The sequence below is a fragment of the Micropterus salmoides genome, unplaced genomic scaffold, assembly GCF_014851395.1.
Source record: "Micropterus salmoides isolate LMB-PRFRI ecotype aquatic unplaced genomic scaffold, ASM1485139v1 Ms_hic_scaffold_10, whole genome shotgun sequence".
Classification (NCBI taxonomy): domain Eukaryota; kingdom Metazoa; phylum Chordata; class Actinopteri; order Centrarchiformes; family Centrarchidae; genus Micropterus; species Micropterus salmoides.
Window position 1 is genome coordinate 186527 of NW_024040041.1, and position 15032 is coordinate 201558.

At 45.3% G+C, this 15032-nt stretch overlaps 1 protein-coding gene across 2 annotated transcripts in view; it reads left to right on the forward strand.

Moving 5' to 3' along the window:
- Positions 1 to 15032, forward strand: part of LOC119918278 (leukocyte immunoglobulin-like receptor subfamily B member 3) — a 200988-nt gene that overhangs the window by 166665 nt on the left and 19291 nt on the right. For both annotated transcript variants that reach the window (XM_038738927.1, XM_038738934.1), the window contains 2 exons: positions 5561 to 5854; positions 9557 to 9859. In XM_038738927.1, the coding sequence (XP_038594855.1) occupies positions 5561 to 5854; positions 9557 to 9859 (597 nt within the window). The remainder of the gene's footprint in view (positions 1 to 5560; positions 5855 to 9556; positions 9860 to 15032) is intronic.

The window sequence follows — 15032 nt, forward strand, 5'->3', positions numbered from 1 at the left end:
ATGAGGGTGCTGTGTCTCATACAAGTTTAGTTTCGGCAGCGCAAAGCTTGGTTTCATGCAGTACCTGGCCGTCCAGGCGCCATAAATCACAATGTGTCATGATCTCATTCTTGGCCTCAGTTCGCCATGATCTCAGGCCTGGTGTACGTGACTTACAGCAGGTGCCTTGCTTCCATTGTGTAGGTTACGGTTGGCTAGGTTTTGCCTGCGCAGCCTGAGCAGCTGTTCTGCTCATGTTGGCACATTGAAAAGGCACACGTTCATAAATACACAGAGTATAAGTGTTGTTGAGAGCTATGACTGTGTGTTGCTCTAGGGGGATTCGCTGGAACACCTCATCCACACAGACACTCCGATTAGAGAGCGAGGCCGGACACAGTAGGACTGTTAACTCTGCTTTACTGATGAAGCACAACTCCAAATGAAATACAGCTCTGTGTTCCTGGCTTGCTGTTCACAGTTTGAGTCATTAGAATTTATTTCTATTATCTGTTCTGTCTGAGACTTCAGATTGGACTGATTGACTCTCTTTCTGTACTGGTATCTGCAATAAACAAAACATAATATACATGAGAATACTAGTTTAAAGAGCATGTTAGCTCGAACTTAGCTTTAGCTTATTACCAAGTCAGCCAGCACGTTAAACATCACATAAACACTGCTACGTTAGTAACGTTATGTTACATTAGCGGCGAAATTCACCGTTTCATTTGCATATCAACGGAACTAATTAGCAATCATTAGCAGATCGTTGCCACCCACCTTCATCACAAACGCAGACAGGTATCGACGTAAAATGAACAAGAATGCCGTGAACGGCTGAATATTATAAGGACCCCCTTAGCTGCCTAGCGAGGTGCCTGATGCAAAACACTAAATTCAGCACTGAACAAATCCTGCACCACAAACAGTAATAATAGGGAATTTACAACAATAAGAATAAAATATGATAACACACAGAGTATAAGAATAAAATATGAGCACACACTCATTAAACACTCAGTAGTTAAACTTTACACTAAAAGAATAACAGCAGCGGTCAACATCTTTACCCTGTGAGACCACAGTCATTCTTCCAGTGGCTACACTACAAACACTTCTAAGTAGTTATAACATATTGTAAACCAACAAAGTGTATAAATGTAGAACCTAACAAACAATCTAGGAATTAGGAATTATTCAACACTCTCAGGTCCGCAAATTAGCTATATAATACCGGCGAGACCAGAGATCTGCTCCCAAGAGGTCAGCTTTTTTTCTTCAGCCTACACTGGTGGGACCAGTCGGGCCCGCGGCTTAGAGGGCTACGCCTATACTCATAGAATCTGGGGTTACAATATGTAACCAACGTTCTATTTCATATAGGCTTCGCCCTCTAAGAGCTGTCGCTATTGGGATAAGGGCGAAGCCAGATGTAGTCAATTCCCACTGGACCACCAGCGGTCATAAGCATTAACACACCAGCTCACAGTACCCTAATCGCACAATAGAGACCAAAATGTAGGTCAATGTTTCCATCTGGTCTCGAACCAGGTATGGAAGGCGAGCGTCTGATCCATTACACTACGGAAATTAAGATACATAGCCATCCGCATTAGACCAGATAACAGGATGGCTGAACACATCACTCCCTGCCTCCCACCTGCTGCTGTGAGGAAATTGGAACGAGAGTTATGCATTGTAACCAGTCCCAACAACAAGCAGAGCAGGCGTGAGGATGGAACAACACACACGCATCCCGGCAACGGGGGGTGTGTGTGGAAAAACTCATGGCGCACGAGAGCGCCCAGAGTACAAGGTAACACAAACGCACACTGTGGCTTATGTTGAGGGAACAGTAAGGACGGTTGTTACGCCTTGTGGCAGTCCAACTGGAGCGCAACTAAGACAGAAAAGAGCCCCAACAGCCTGTGGCAAGAGGAGCCTTACCGGCTCCTTTACAGGGAAGCCTATGTGTGCGTAATGTGCCCAGAGCCAGCAGCGTCGCGCCTGGTCTCCAGAACATTCAGTACCGAGTGCGTTAGGGAAAACCCCGATGCATCACGTAAATAGAAGCGGATAAAGGGGCAGGGTGAAGCCCATGATGCCGCTGTGCAAATATCCTCCACAGCCATCCTGCTGAACAGCGCTGTGGAGGAGGACACGGCTGACACAGCCAATGAGCCAACCATTGTTTTGACAGAGACTTGCCTCGTGAATGCTCTCTGTAGTGAACAAACAGCTGTTGAGTTTTCCTGAGGGCAGCCGTGCGCTCTACATAATGAGACAACGCGCACACCGGGCAGAGACGATGAGATGCTTCCTCCGCCTCGTTTCGATGAGGAGGAGGGAAAAAACCTTCTAGGGAAATAATCCGTGACCTGAAGGAGCTAGTTATAACCTTGGGAATGAACGCTGGGTTCGGCCTCAAGGTGGCGGAGCTCCCGTCAGCTCTGATAGCGAGGCAGGATGGAGCGACTGAGAGAGCGCACAGATCACTCACCCTCTTAGCAGAGGTCAGTGCCAAAAGGAGGGCTGTCTTCAAAGACAGCAGTCTGAGAGAAGTTTGCGGCAGTGGCTCAAAGGGGGGATTGCTCAGAGCGCGCAGCACAAGAGGTAAATCCCACTGTGGCGCCAAGGGGCGCGTGACAGGCCGCTGTCTTCTCACTCCTCTTAAAAAATGCTTAACCAGCGGATGCGCAAAAACCGATCTCTCTCCAAAGCCCTCGTGGCAGGAAGAGATGGCCGCCACTTATGATTTTACCGTGGATAAAGCCAGATTTCTGTCCACCAGCAGCTGGAGGAAGGACAGAACATGAGGTAAGGGACACGAGACGGGGTCCGTGTCTCTTTCCACGCACCAGTGCTGAAAAGCGGACCACTTTGCTCTATAAGAAGCAGTAGTGGAGGGAGCCCTAGCGCCTTGGATGGTGCGCACCACATTAGGGGACAATCCTAATCTTTCAAGGCGCTCCCGTTCAGGGGCCAAGCCCACAAACGCTGACCTATCACTGGGAAGTGTAGGATGGCGCCGTCCAGCTGTGAGAGCGCGTCTCTGCGCCACGGCAGCTGCCACGGTTTCCCCAACAGCAGCTGAATCATCACTGGAAACCATGATGCACTCGTGCGTTCTGGTGCCACCAGAATCACTGTTAGGAGCTCCTCCTGAATGCGCGCCAGGAGGCGAGGAATCAGAGGAACCGGGGGGAAAGCATAAAGGAGCGTTCTGGGCCACGGGCTGTGTGAGAAGGCGTCAACGCCCAGTGGCGGCTTGTCCCGTGCGTTCAGTGAGAACCACAGTGCGCACTGTGCGTTTTCTCGTGAGGCGAACAGATCTATCTCTGACTCCCCGAATCTGTCCCACAGTTCCTGAGTAAGAGTGGAGCTCTTCTTTTCTTTATGGCAAAACCTAGGCAGGTGAGATGTTTCACGAGCTTCATCGTGTGTAACGCACAGCTCTCCCTGGACGATGCCATGACAATCAAGTCGTCCAGGTAAAACAACACTCTGACGCCCGAACTGCGCAGCGGCTCCAGCGCTGTCTCCACACATTTGGAGAACGTGCGCGGGGCCAGAGAATAGCCGAAAGGCAGGCGGTTGTATTGAAACTGAGCTCCTCTGAAAGAGAAACGCAGGAATTTCCTGTGTCTGGGGATGATGGGGACATGGAAATAGGCGTCCTTTAGGTCGATGGACGCGAACCAATCCCCGGAACGTACACATTCCAATACGTGCCTGACTGAGAGCATGTGGAACGGCCTCCTCATTATGCATTTGTTGAAGAAGGAGAGATCCAGGATCTGCCTCATTCTGCCCGTTTTCTTGGGCACCAGGAAGTAACGGGAGTAAAAACCCTCGTTCTCCTCGCCTCGCGGAACTTTTGAAATAGCTCCTTTGCTCAGGAGCTCTGTTATTTCTGCCATCAGAGCAGTTGTCTCTGGCTGCGATGACATGACGGTCTCCAGCACCCCGCTGAAAGGAGGAGGGGGGCTGGCGAATTGGAGAGTGTAACCTTTCTTTATTAGTCTCGCCATCCACTCGTTCATGGGCAGATTTTGCCACGCGCAGCAACGCTCTGAAAGCGGGCGAGCAAAAATCTGAGGGGCCTCTGTGGACATTTCTGACAGCCAGAGAAGAGCCCTCTTTGCCGCCGTGTGAGCTGCAGAGCTGCTCGACACGGCCCATGGGAGGGCTGAGTTGAAAGGGCTGCGGCAGGAAGAGGGGAGAGCCTGGCGGGGAGCCAGCAATGGAGGGAGCAGAGTCAGAGGACTCGAGCCCTGCATCGCCAGCAGTCCCGCCGGCGAGGTCCGCCGTGAAGCTAACTGGCTTAGCCCAGCTAGCATTGTCATCCTCCTCCTCCTGCAGGGCCGCGAAGGCGTCGACCCGCCGTCGCTTCTCCTCCACGGGCAGCTGTGCACAGTAGGGGCACGAGGCCCGGGGAGTCAGAGCCAGAGCCTCTGAAGTGCTACTCCTTCAGTCAGAATCTGTAAAAGGGAACAAAGCCAAAATGGAAAGGAGAATCATATACATCCATCCATCCATCCATCCATCCATCCATCGTCAACCGCTTGTCCTGCATACAGGGTGGCGGGGGGGCTGGAGCCAATCCCATCTGACATCGGTCGCAAGGCGGGGTACACCCTGGACAGGTCGCCAGTCCATCGCAGGGCCACAGAATCATATACATATTTATCATAATTACAATAACAGAATAATATTATAAATTCTCAAATCTTTAAACCTATTAGATAAACCAAGACGTTATGAGTTGGCTATTTTTAATGTGGATCATTCATTCAAGTTGCCCATTATACTGCCTTACTACTACATGCTTATTGAAAAAAGACAGGCAGGGTCAAATATCTAAACAAATACATTTAATATTTTTATTGTTGTGTTATTTTTTCAGAGAGCCTCTCAAAGCCCAGCATCTCCATGAATCCTGCTGGCGAGGTTACCTGGGGTCAGGACGTCAGCATCACTTGTTCCATCTCAATACAGGTTCATTTAGGTGGAAAATTCCTCCTGCAGCAGACTTCAGGCTCATTCAGAAAGACCCAAACATCAAGTACCAACTCTGCTACCTTCATTATACCTAAAGTGAACTTTGATAACGAAGGATCGTACCAGTGTCAGTATCAGACAAGTGTTTCAAGTGAAAAAGTCAGCTCCCCTTTAAGTGACTCTGTCAGACTCTCTGTTACTGGTAAGGAAATAAATCCATTCCCTGAATCTGATGTTTCATTGTTGTTTAAAGAAATAGTTTAACATGTTGGGAAATAAACAATTTTGTTTTTATATTGAGAGTTAGATAAGCCTGATCCTCATGTCATAGCTGTCCTTTAAATATGAAGCCACAGCCAGCAGCTAGTCAGTGTAGCTTAGCATAAAGACTGGAAACAAGGAAACAGCAGTAACTTACTGAAGGCAACCAGAGGGGACCGAAAAACTTAAAAGGCTTATTTCCCTTAATGGTGAACTATTCCTTTGGCATAAAGGAAATTTAGCAAACTAAAAAAACAGAAAAACGTGTAACTCAAAGTCAGTCCATTTACTGCTCTAATATTGTTTTGTTTTTCAGTGAGACTTCCAAAGCCCAGCATCTCCATGAATCCTGCTGGTGAGGTTACCTGGGGTCAGGACGTCAGTGTCACTTGTTTGATCTCAACTCAGCATTTAGGTGGAACATTCCTCCTGCAGCAGACCTCAGGCTCATTCAGAAAGACCCAAACATCAAGGACCAACTCTGCTACCTTCATTATACCTAAAGTGAACTTTGATAACGAAGGATCGTACCAGTGTCAGTATCAGACAAGTGTTTCAAGACGAGACTTCAGCTCCCCTTTAAGTGACTCTGTCAGACTCTCTGTTACTGGTAAGACAAATAAATACATAAATTAAATACAGCAATTAACCCAGAAAAGTGTACAGTAACAGGGTTGGGAGGATTACTTTAAAAATGTAATCCGGTACAATTACTTATTATTTACATAATCCAAGTACCACAAAATAAAAGTAATGTAATCTTATTACTTTTAGTTACTTTTGGATTACTTCATATGCAAATGAAGACAAGTGAAGATGCGTTGTCTGCTTAGTGTGACATAGAATAACAAAATCTTCCGTTCCCAAAATCCACGTTTAAATGTTTTTCTATGATATGCTTTGCACTATGTCTGGCCCATCAATGACAAAAATGTTGTTTTAGAGGTATTCTTGATATTTAAGAATTTGTCATTTGGACAACCATTTTAAAATGTTGATGACTCACTCTGCACTTGTTGTATTAATTTAGCGTCCAGTGAAAAGATTTCTCAATATAAAGCTGCTGAAGCATCGTGTTTCACGGACCGGGCGCCATTGAATGTTGTACAAAAATAACTTTCACTGATTTTGGTGAAACTCGATCATATTTGATGGATATCTGCCTCAACTCTGTGATTCAGAGTTTCCTGATGGACAGATAGCTTTACTTGTTACTGAAGTTAGTTTCTCGATTTTCTTTTTTTAAACACATTTCTTGAAATTATGCTTCTTTTTCTAGAAACTCTAATCCACAACTTCTCACCCAATTCCCCAAACTTCCTATTTTCAGGTCAAAATGAAGCTGTCCACTCAAAACTATTCAATCTTGCTGAAAAACCAAACTTTGCCCTCAGACTTGACACACAAGCCCTCAGAAACACACACACTGCGACACAGTCTGACACACTGGTGAGAGAGATTCAAAGCAATACTACAAAAACTGGTTATTAGTAATAATGGTTCTCCCCCTCAGAAACCTTTTCACATGATGAACACAATAGAATTAACAAATGTAAATATTTGCTCATGTTTTATTCCTTAGTGTGCTGAACAGTTCAACACACTTAACTACTTATTCAGCCCCAGCGTCCTGTCTTTGGTCCATGACAGGCCAGAGACTCCACCTACTCCTCCTCCCTACTCCTACACCTGCCGGAGTAAAAAGTGTTTTGCAGTGAAAAATTAGCTGCCTGCTCTCATTGGCTGGATATGGATGTTGAGTCGGCCGACTCCGGCAGATATTTGGCATGCTGGATTTCTGGCAGACGTCGGCGATGTGTCAGAAATGTGTCGGGGAGTCGTTTTGATGCGTCGTTGAGTAGTTCACACGTAACAAATCGGGCTATAAATCGTGTAGTGTGACCTAGGCTTTACTCCTCTCCATACTGTGTCTCCTCCTCCTCTCTGGTGTCCTCTCTGTCTTCCTTCAGATTTCTCTGGATCCATTGTTCCTAAAATAAATGAACTGGCAGTGGGCCTTTTATCTTTCTATTGAATCTTCTGATTGGTGTGTTATCAATTTTGACTGTTTGTGGTTCACCTGTGTGCTAATCGAGCTCAGCCTGTGCTGATTGAGTGAACAATATTGAATGTCAGTGTTTTCTCAATGACCACATGGTGCAGGCAATGAGAAATGAAGGGATTTGTGAGTAGAGTTTAGAGAAATGGGTGTGCTTAGCTCAGTTAGCTGTGCAGCCACTGGTCAGATTAGCTCTGCCCATACTGGGAGCTCGGAGCACCAGGGGAGTGTTTGTGTTTACCACAGACTGTATGAAGGTGTTTACACCTTTACTCAAGCACTGGAGGTTTTCAGGCCAGGGGGCGAGGGGGCCTGGCATGGAATGATGGCGGGGTGCAGCGCCTGGTGATTGTGAACCGGAACGAACTGAACTTCTCTAGGAAATGGATGCTAAGATCTGTGTGGCGCTACGTTGACTACATGGCACAGCTCGCCTGCTGTAATACAAATGGCACCCAGTAATCTAGGAAAAAACCTCAAAACGGTCAAAACAGGTGACTTAATAGTAGAAAAAGTAAACAATATGCATTAAAAGCTTAAAAAGACGGTTCAATTTTCAAAGAAAAACACAATAGCACAGAAGTGTTTCTCCACAATTTATCCTCAGCAATGCTAAACTGCGCTTTGAGGGGCAGACGGAGGACGACGGAGATGCATCTCGGACAGTTTCCACAGGAAATATTAAATAAAAATAACCCTGGGAAAAATAAATACCAATTGGAAACTAGAACTGCAAGCAGTTGTAAGCACGAGTTGGCCTGGGCGCCCCGCCGCGGCTCGGGGGGCACACGGAGAAGAAACGATGAGTTATAAATTAAAGGGAGTTACGGAGATATAAAATTAATGTATGTCTATGGGAGTGTTATTTGATTTCCAAAGAATAGCGCCACTGTGATGGCCACAGCCGTGGCCTCACAACCAGATGAAGAGCGGTAACCTCATGCACTGAGTTTGTTGTGTTCTTTAAGATTGGTTTATATACATTCATACACATTAAATATTTATTTGGTTACAAATAAGCTTACAGGACACTTAGTTTATTTCACATACTTTATTTTAGTTGACGATACAGAAGCATCTTTTGGAACACACACCATTAGTTACTTTTGGATTTTCATTTTGTTATAATTGTTTCTGAGCTTACCAGTGTTGGATGCCACACCCAGAAGAGATCCAGGAAGTCTGCTGGCTTAAAGGGTTGGTGCTCGGAGCAGGAGCAGCTTTATAGGAGAGGTGGCCTGATTGAACACTACCACTGCTTGCTATGTCTGGGGGGTGGCTTTATTCTCTCCTTAAATATTTTGGGGTTTAGATTTATATTATATTTGAGTATTTTTGAGTTAAGGTTAAGTAAATGTACATTTCTTTTGGAATAAGTTTTTACATGAGTTTTGTTGTGTTTGCAGTTATGATGTAGTGTTGTTGTTGTTAGTCTTCCCCTGTGTGTCAAAACTGGTCTGATCAGCCAATATATAAGTCCCCTTTGTTTGTTGTATAGTAGGTCAGTTGTATTTTTGAGTCTCTTATGTTCAGAGCTTTAGTTTGTTTGTTTATTTGACCTCTTTTATGGGCCCAAAACTTTATCTTTTGTTGTAATGATTTTTTTGGTAAATAAAACCCTTTTGCTTTAAATTTCCCTCTTGACTCCTCATGCCTAACTGCATGGTCCCTCACAGCCACCTAGAAGCTGATTGACGCCAAATTTCACACAGCCCCTTGGGAGGTCGTGCAAGATAAGGAGTTTGGTGTAGATTGGCCGTTGAAAACGTAAGATCTGACATGACATTGATTTACCTTTTGCGCAAACACTTGTTAGCTTATAATTCGGACGTTTTTTTAGCGGATCAAAATCCCCTCTACAAACTTATAATAAAACGATTCCAATAGGGTTCCCAGCTCCACTGGTACTGGGAACCACGATGCCTTGCATTCACGGGTTCCCTGCCCACTCGGGCTTGGACCCCTAATAAGAATTATTATTATTATTAAAGTGCATTTTTAACCCTGTTACACATGGAGATGCCCACACACTCTGTGCACAGTTTGTTTTGAACGTTACACCAATCAATCAAATTCAGAAATTTAAAATGCTACAGCAAATACATTTCTGGTACTGTAGATTCTTTAAAAAGAGCATTTACACCATCATGGTGGGAAATAAAATAAAAAATCCATTTAAATTTGAACAATAAATATATTTAAAGATTTTTGTTGTGTGGTCAAACATTTCTGTGGTGTGTTTTTTTTACCCAGTGAGACTGCAGCCGCCCAGCATCTCCCTGACGTCTCCTAACAGAGGTTCAGAGGTCACCAGGGGTGACAGCTTTGTCTTCACCTGCTCCAGTTCCTCCCACTATCCCACTGGTGTTTTCTTCCTCATCTTCTCTGGCTCCAACATCACTGACCCCAAGCCAGCAGTCAACCACTCAGCCTCCTTTAACTTCCCTGCTGCTGAGTACGAACACCAGGGCAACTACAGCTGTGTGTATGAAGTCACATGGTCTACACGGAAATACACTTCTCCCACGGCTGCACCAGTTAGTGTCCTCATCAAAAGTAAGTAGAATGGAGAATTTAAACGAACTGTTGACCGTGACACCTTGCTGTGTTGATACAGTGTAAGATTAAAAAAAAGAAACAAAGACAAGCAAACCACCCACACATACCACAGTGTAGTGCATCCGTTACAATTGTATCACATTTGACAAAAAAAACAATGAATGTGACTAAATATTACAAAACTCAATGATGATCCAACTATTCATTTTGCATCAACCAGTATAAACAAATTAAGAAATACCCTTCAATCGGAATCACAACTAGTAGTGAACTGGATTTGTGAAAATAGACTTGTCTTAAATGTAGCAAAAAGTATCTTGTTCAGGTCTAGACATGCGACTAATGGCAATAATCAGCTCTGCCTGTCACTTAAAGCCTCAAACATTGAACAGGTTCGAGAGGTAAATTTGCTTGGCGTTACACTAGATGGACAGTTGACAAGAAGGGAGAAACATATTGACAACATTGCTAAGAAAATGGGTAATGGAATATCAAGTATTAGAAGATATTCCCCTTTTCTTACCCCTGCCACTATAGTGCTGGTGACACAAGCATTAGTTTTATCCCACCTTGATTACTGTCCTCTTACATTTAATCTTTTATGTATGTTCTATTACTATTAGTATTAGTTTTACTTTTATTACTACTAGTGTTATTACTAATTTTGTTATGACTTATAGATATATAGGTATTGTGTTTTTATCCTTAACATTTCCTCTCCTATACTCCTTCTGTTAGTCTGTCCACATTTAATAGGGTTTAGGTCAGAGCTGTGAGATTGTTTTGGTGTTTTCCTCTCTTGTTGTTCTTCTCCTCTCCTGGAATGTTCATTCAATGTTGAGAGAGGATCTCTGATCCCCAAAACATAGAAACCTAGACTGTGTAAATGATTATGCATCCCTTTGCTCGGGGTCAGATGCCCGAAGCCACCCTAGGTGGCAGGTCTCTGGACCGGCTGTCAATGTGTTTTAGTACATGTTTACTTTTTGTACTGTTTATTCTCTTTTTGTTGGTTGGTTGTTACTGAATTATCTGCTCAACCCCTCACCAGAAATATAATTTCCACGACATTCACCAGTCTGGTCAGGTGCATCCAAAAAAGGTTAAGCTACAAATAGCTCAAAATAAAACTGCAAGACCCACACTGGCCCGTCCATCGGATGTGAGGCTGAGTACGGACAGTGTGCATGCCAGTCTCTCGTGGCTTAAGCTGATGATATACGGAGCAACTTTTAGAGCAATGGTGCTGGGCAATGTTGCCGTCAATGGTAATGAGTAAAGATTACTACCATAATCCCCTTCCCCCATCACTCCGCCACCCTCCCCGCACCACCACTAGCCCACCAGCAACATTGTCCAGCAACATTGCTCAAAAAGTTGCCCCGTGTATCATCAGCTTTAGAGAGGAAGAGGGGTTGGCATGCAACCTTATGAATTTCTGAGAAACCAACATACTTATAGTACTCAGCAGGCTACAAAGGGTTGTCTAGTTTTGAAAAAACCCAGGACTGATGCAGATCTGTATGTATAGAGCCATCAAAATATGGAATAACTTACCAATTTTCATTGCTGAAGCACCCAGTAAGGCTGGTTTTAAAAGGCTATTAAAAAACCATTTGAATAATAAATCCAACATTGATGAGCTTAGGTGAATGATTTGTTGTATAATAGTGTGTATGTGTGCTGATGCTTTTTCCTTTGTCAGTAGCTTTACTTTTGTATAAGCATTGTAGGTATCGTTTTTAGATTCAGGTAGAACTTATATTTGTATGTTATGTTTGGTGTATTTTGTGTCTTTTTTATGTTTGTTGTATGTGAACCCCAGGAAGAGTAGCTGCCACATTAGTAGCAGCTAATGGGAATCCGAATAAATGAACAAATAAATAAGTAGACTGATTAGGCATGAGCCATGCAAATACTGAGGAGTCCTCACATGCTACAATCAGAACTCAATCAAAAATTCAAAAATCAAAAAATAAACTTATAATGCTGTACAAGTCCCTAAACTGCACTCTGCAGGTGCTGGAAAAATAGTTGATGTTATGTGATGATGATGACATAAGCAACATCATTCTTGGTCTAGGAAACAATATTTGTCAAAACAATCTCTTAGCAAGGTCTATTTAATAACAGTTTTAGAGCTGTTTGTATGAAACATGAGTTGTTGCATAGGCTTTGCCAATTAATGTTAAATTCTACTTTGTTTCAGCCAGCTGTCCATTTGTCCGTTGGAAGAGACAGTGTATTGTGTCTATAAGAGTTTATATATTTGCAATGAGACTGTTTTTGGCTTTAATTAGGTCAGTTTTTTTGTAGTGGAGGAGTGTGACTATCAAACATGCCAGTATCTATAGTATTTATTTATTATTATTATTATTTTTTTTTCAGGTTCAGGTTTTCAGGTTGTTATTGATTTTTTGAACAAAGTAGAACATCATGAACAAGCCATCACAGTATTTGGCCTTGACCGGCTACACTGGAGTATAGCATGGCGTAGTGTTGTAGTACTCGAGACCGGTCTCGGTCTTGAGACCGGTCTTAAGACCACTTTTTGATGGTCTTGGTCTTGTCTCGGACTCCACTGCATTTGTACTCAGTCTTGTCTCGGTCTCGGACATTGAGGACTCGGGATTTTATTTCAAGACCAGTCAAGACCATAACTTTGGGAATGTAAATAAATTGCATTGTCTGATTTATTTGTTAACATCCTAACTTTGATTGGATGTAAAATATATTGTTTCAAATCTTAGTGTTTGTATGTGGATCTTTCAGATCAATCTGAGAAGTACCTATGATCTCGTTCCACATTTTAATGTGTGTCATTTAATGAGGGGAACTGGTCTTGATCTTGACTCAAAGCCCTCCCTCGGTCATGGTCTCTTTTAAAAACATACACTGCTCAAAAAAATAAAGGGAACACTAAAATAACACATCCTAGATCTGAATGAATGAAATAATCTCATTAAATACTCCATTCTTTACATAGTTGAATGTGCTGACAACAAAATCACACAGAAATTATCAATGGAAATAAAATCTATCAACCCATGGAGGTCTGGATATGGAGTCACACTCAAAATCAAAGTGGAAAACCACACTACAGGCCGATCCAACTTTGATGTAATGTCCTTAAAACAAGTCAAAATGAGGCTCAGTAGTGTGTGTGGCCTCCACGTGCCTGTATGACCTCCCTACAACGCCTGGGCATGCTCCTGATGAGGTGGCGGATGGTCTCCTGAGGGATCTCCTTCCAGACCTGGACTAAAGCATCCGCCAACTCCTGGACAGTCTGTAGTGCAACGTGGCGTTGGTGGATGGAGCGAGACATAATGTCCCAGATGTGCTCAATTGGATTCAGGTCTGGGGAACGGGCGGGCCGGTCCATAGCATCAATGCCTTCCTCTTGCAGGAACTGCTGACACATTCCAGTCACATGAGGTCTAGCATTGTCTTGCATTAGGAGGAACCCAGGGCCAACCGCACCAGCATATGGTCTCACAAGGGGTCTGAGGATCTCATCTCGGTACCTAATGGCAGTCAGGCTACCTCTGGCGAGCACATGGAGGACTGTGCGGCCCCCCAAAGAAATGCCACCCCACACCATTACTGACCCACCGCCAAACCGGTCATGCTGGAGGATGTTGCAGGCAGCAGAACGTTCTCCACGGCATCTCCAGACTCTGTCACGTCTGTCACATATGCTCAGTGTGAACCTGCTTTCATCTGTGAAGAGCACAGGGCGCTAGTGGGGAATTTGCCAATCTTGTTCTCTGGCAAATGCCAAACGTCCTTCACGGTGTTGGGCTGTAAGCACAACCCCCACCTGTGGACGTCGGGCCCTCATACCACCCTCATGGAGTCTGTTTCTGACCGTTTGAGCAGACACATGCACACTTGTGGCCTTCTTGAGGTCATTTTGCAGGGCTCTGGCAGTGCTGCTCCTCCTTGCACAAAGGTGGAGGTAGTGGTCCTGCTGCTGGGTTGTTGCCCTCCTACGGCCTCCTTCACGTCTCCTGATGTACTGGCCTGTCTCCTGGTAGCGCCTCTATGCTCTGGACACTACACTGACAGACACAGCAAACGTCTCAGGTTACGTATGTAACCCTTGTTCCCCGAGAAGGAGAACGAGACACTGCGTCGGTGACGACACTATGGGAACGGGGCTGAACTATGAATGAAACTACTCCAATCCTAGTGGTGTTACTAGAACGGTAGTGTGTGACGGCGTAACCAGAGGGGGTATATAAGCACGCCGGCACATAGGACACATTAGCTTCTTTCTATGAAGCAAGGCACTCCAGGCATGGTGAGGTGTGGCGGACCGACGCAGGGGAACAAGGGTTACATACGTAACCCGAGACGTTCCCCTTCGAGGGAACTCAAACTGTGTCGGTGACGACACTATGGGAACGAGATACCCACTTAGGCCGCACCGAAACCCCGCCTGCCCCCAGCATGCAGAACCTGATGGCACGACTAGGAGGAGAGCGCACGGGTGCCGGGTGAAGAAGGAAGGTCCAGACTGTAAAACCGGATAAAAGTGTGAGGAGTGGCCCAGCCAGCTGCCTCACACAACTCCTGTAGTGACGCCCCTGCGAGGAGGGCCCTAGAAGCCGCCATGCCTCAAGTAGAGTGCGCCCTTACGGCCATAGGTGAAGGCAAACTGCGCACCTGAGGCCAGGGAAATAGTCTGAACGATCCAGTTGCTGATGGTGTGTTTAGAAGCAGGGAGCCCAGCCTTGGGGGACCCGAAACACACCAGCAACTGGTCTGCTTTCCTCCACCGGGAAGACCTCAGAGTGTAAATACTCAGTGCTCTGACTGGGCAGAGTAGATGAAGTCTCCCGTCCTACGCCGTCACATGAGGTGGGGGATGAAACGCCTGCAGCACCCTGGACCCTGCCAGTCTGGCCAGAACCTTAGGGACATAACCTGGACAAGGGTGCAGGATGGCCCTGACCCTCCCCGGGGAAAACTCCAGGCATCGGGGAGACACCGAAAGTGCCTGGAGATTCCCCACCTTCCTCAGAGAGGTGATAGCGAGGAGAAAGGCCATCTTAAGGGTCAGGTGCTTGGCCTCAGCCGACTCCAGGGGTTCGAAGGGGGCCTCAGCCAGCGCTTCGAGAACCTCTGCCAGGTCCCAGGTGGGAACCCTGGAACGAGTCAAGGG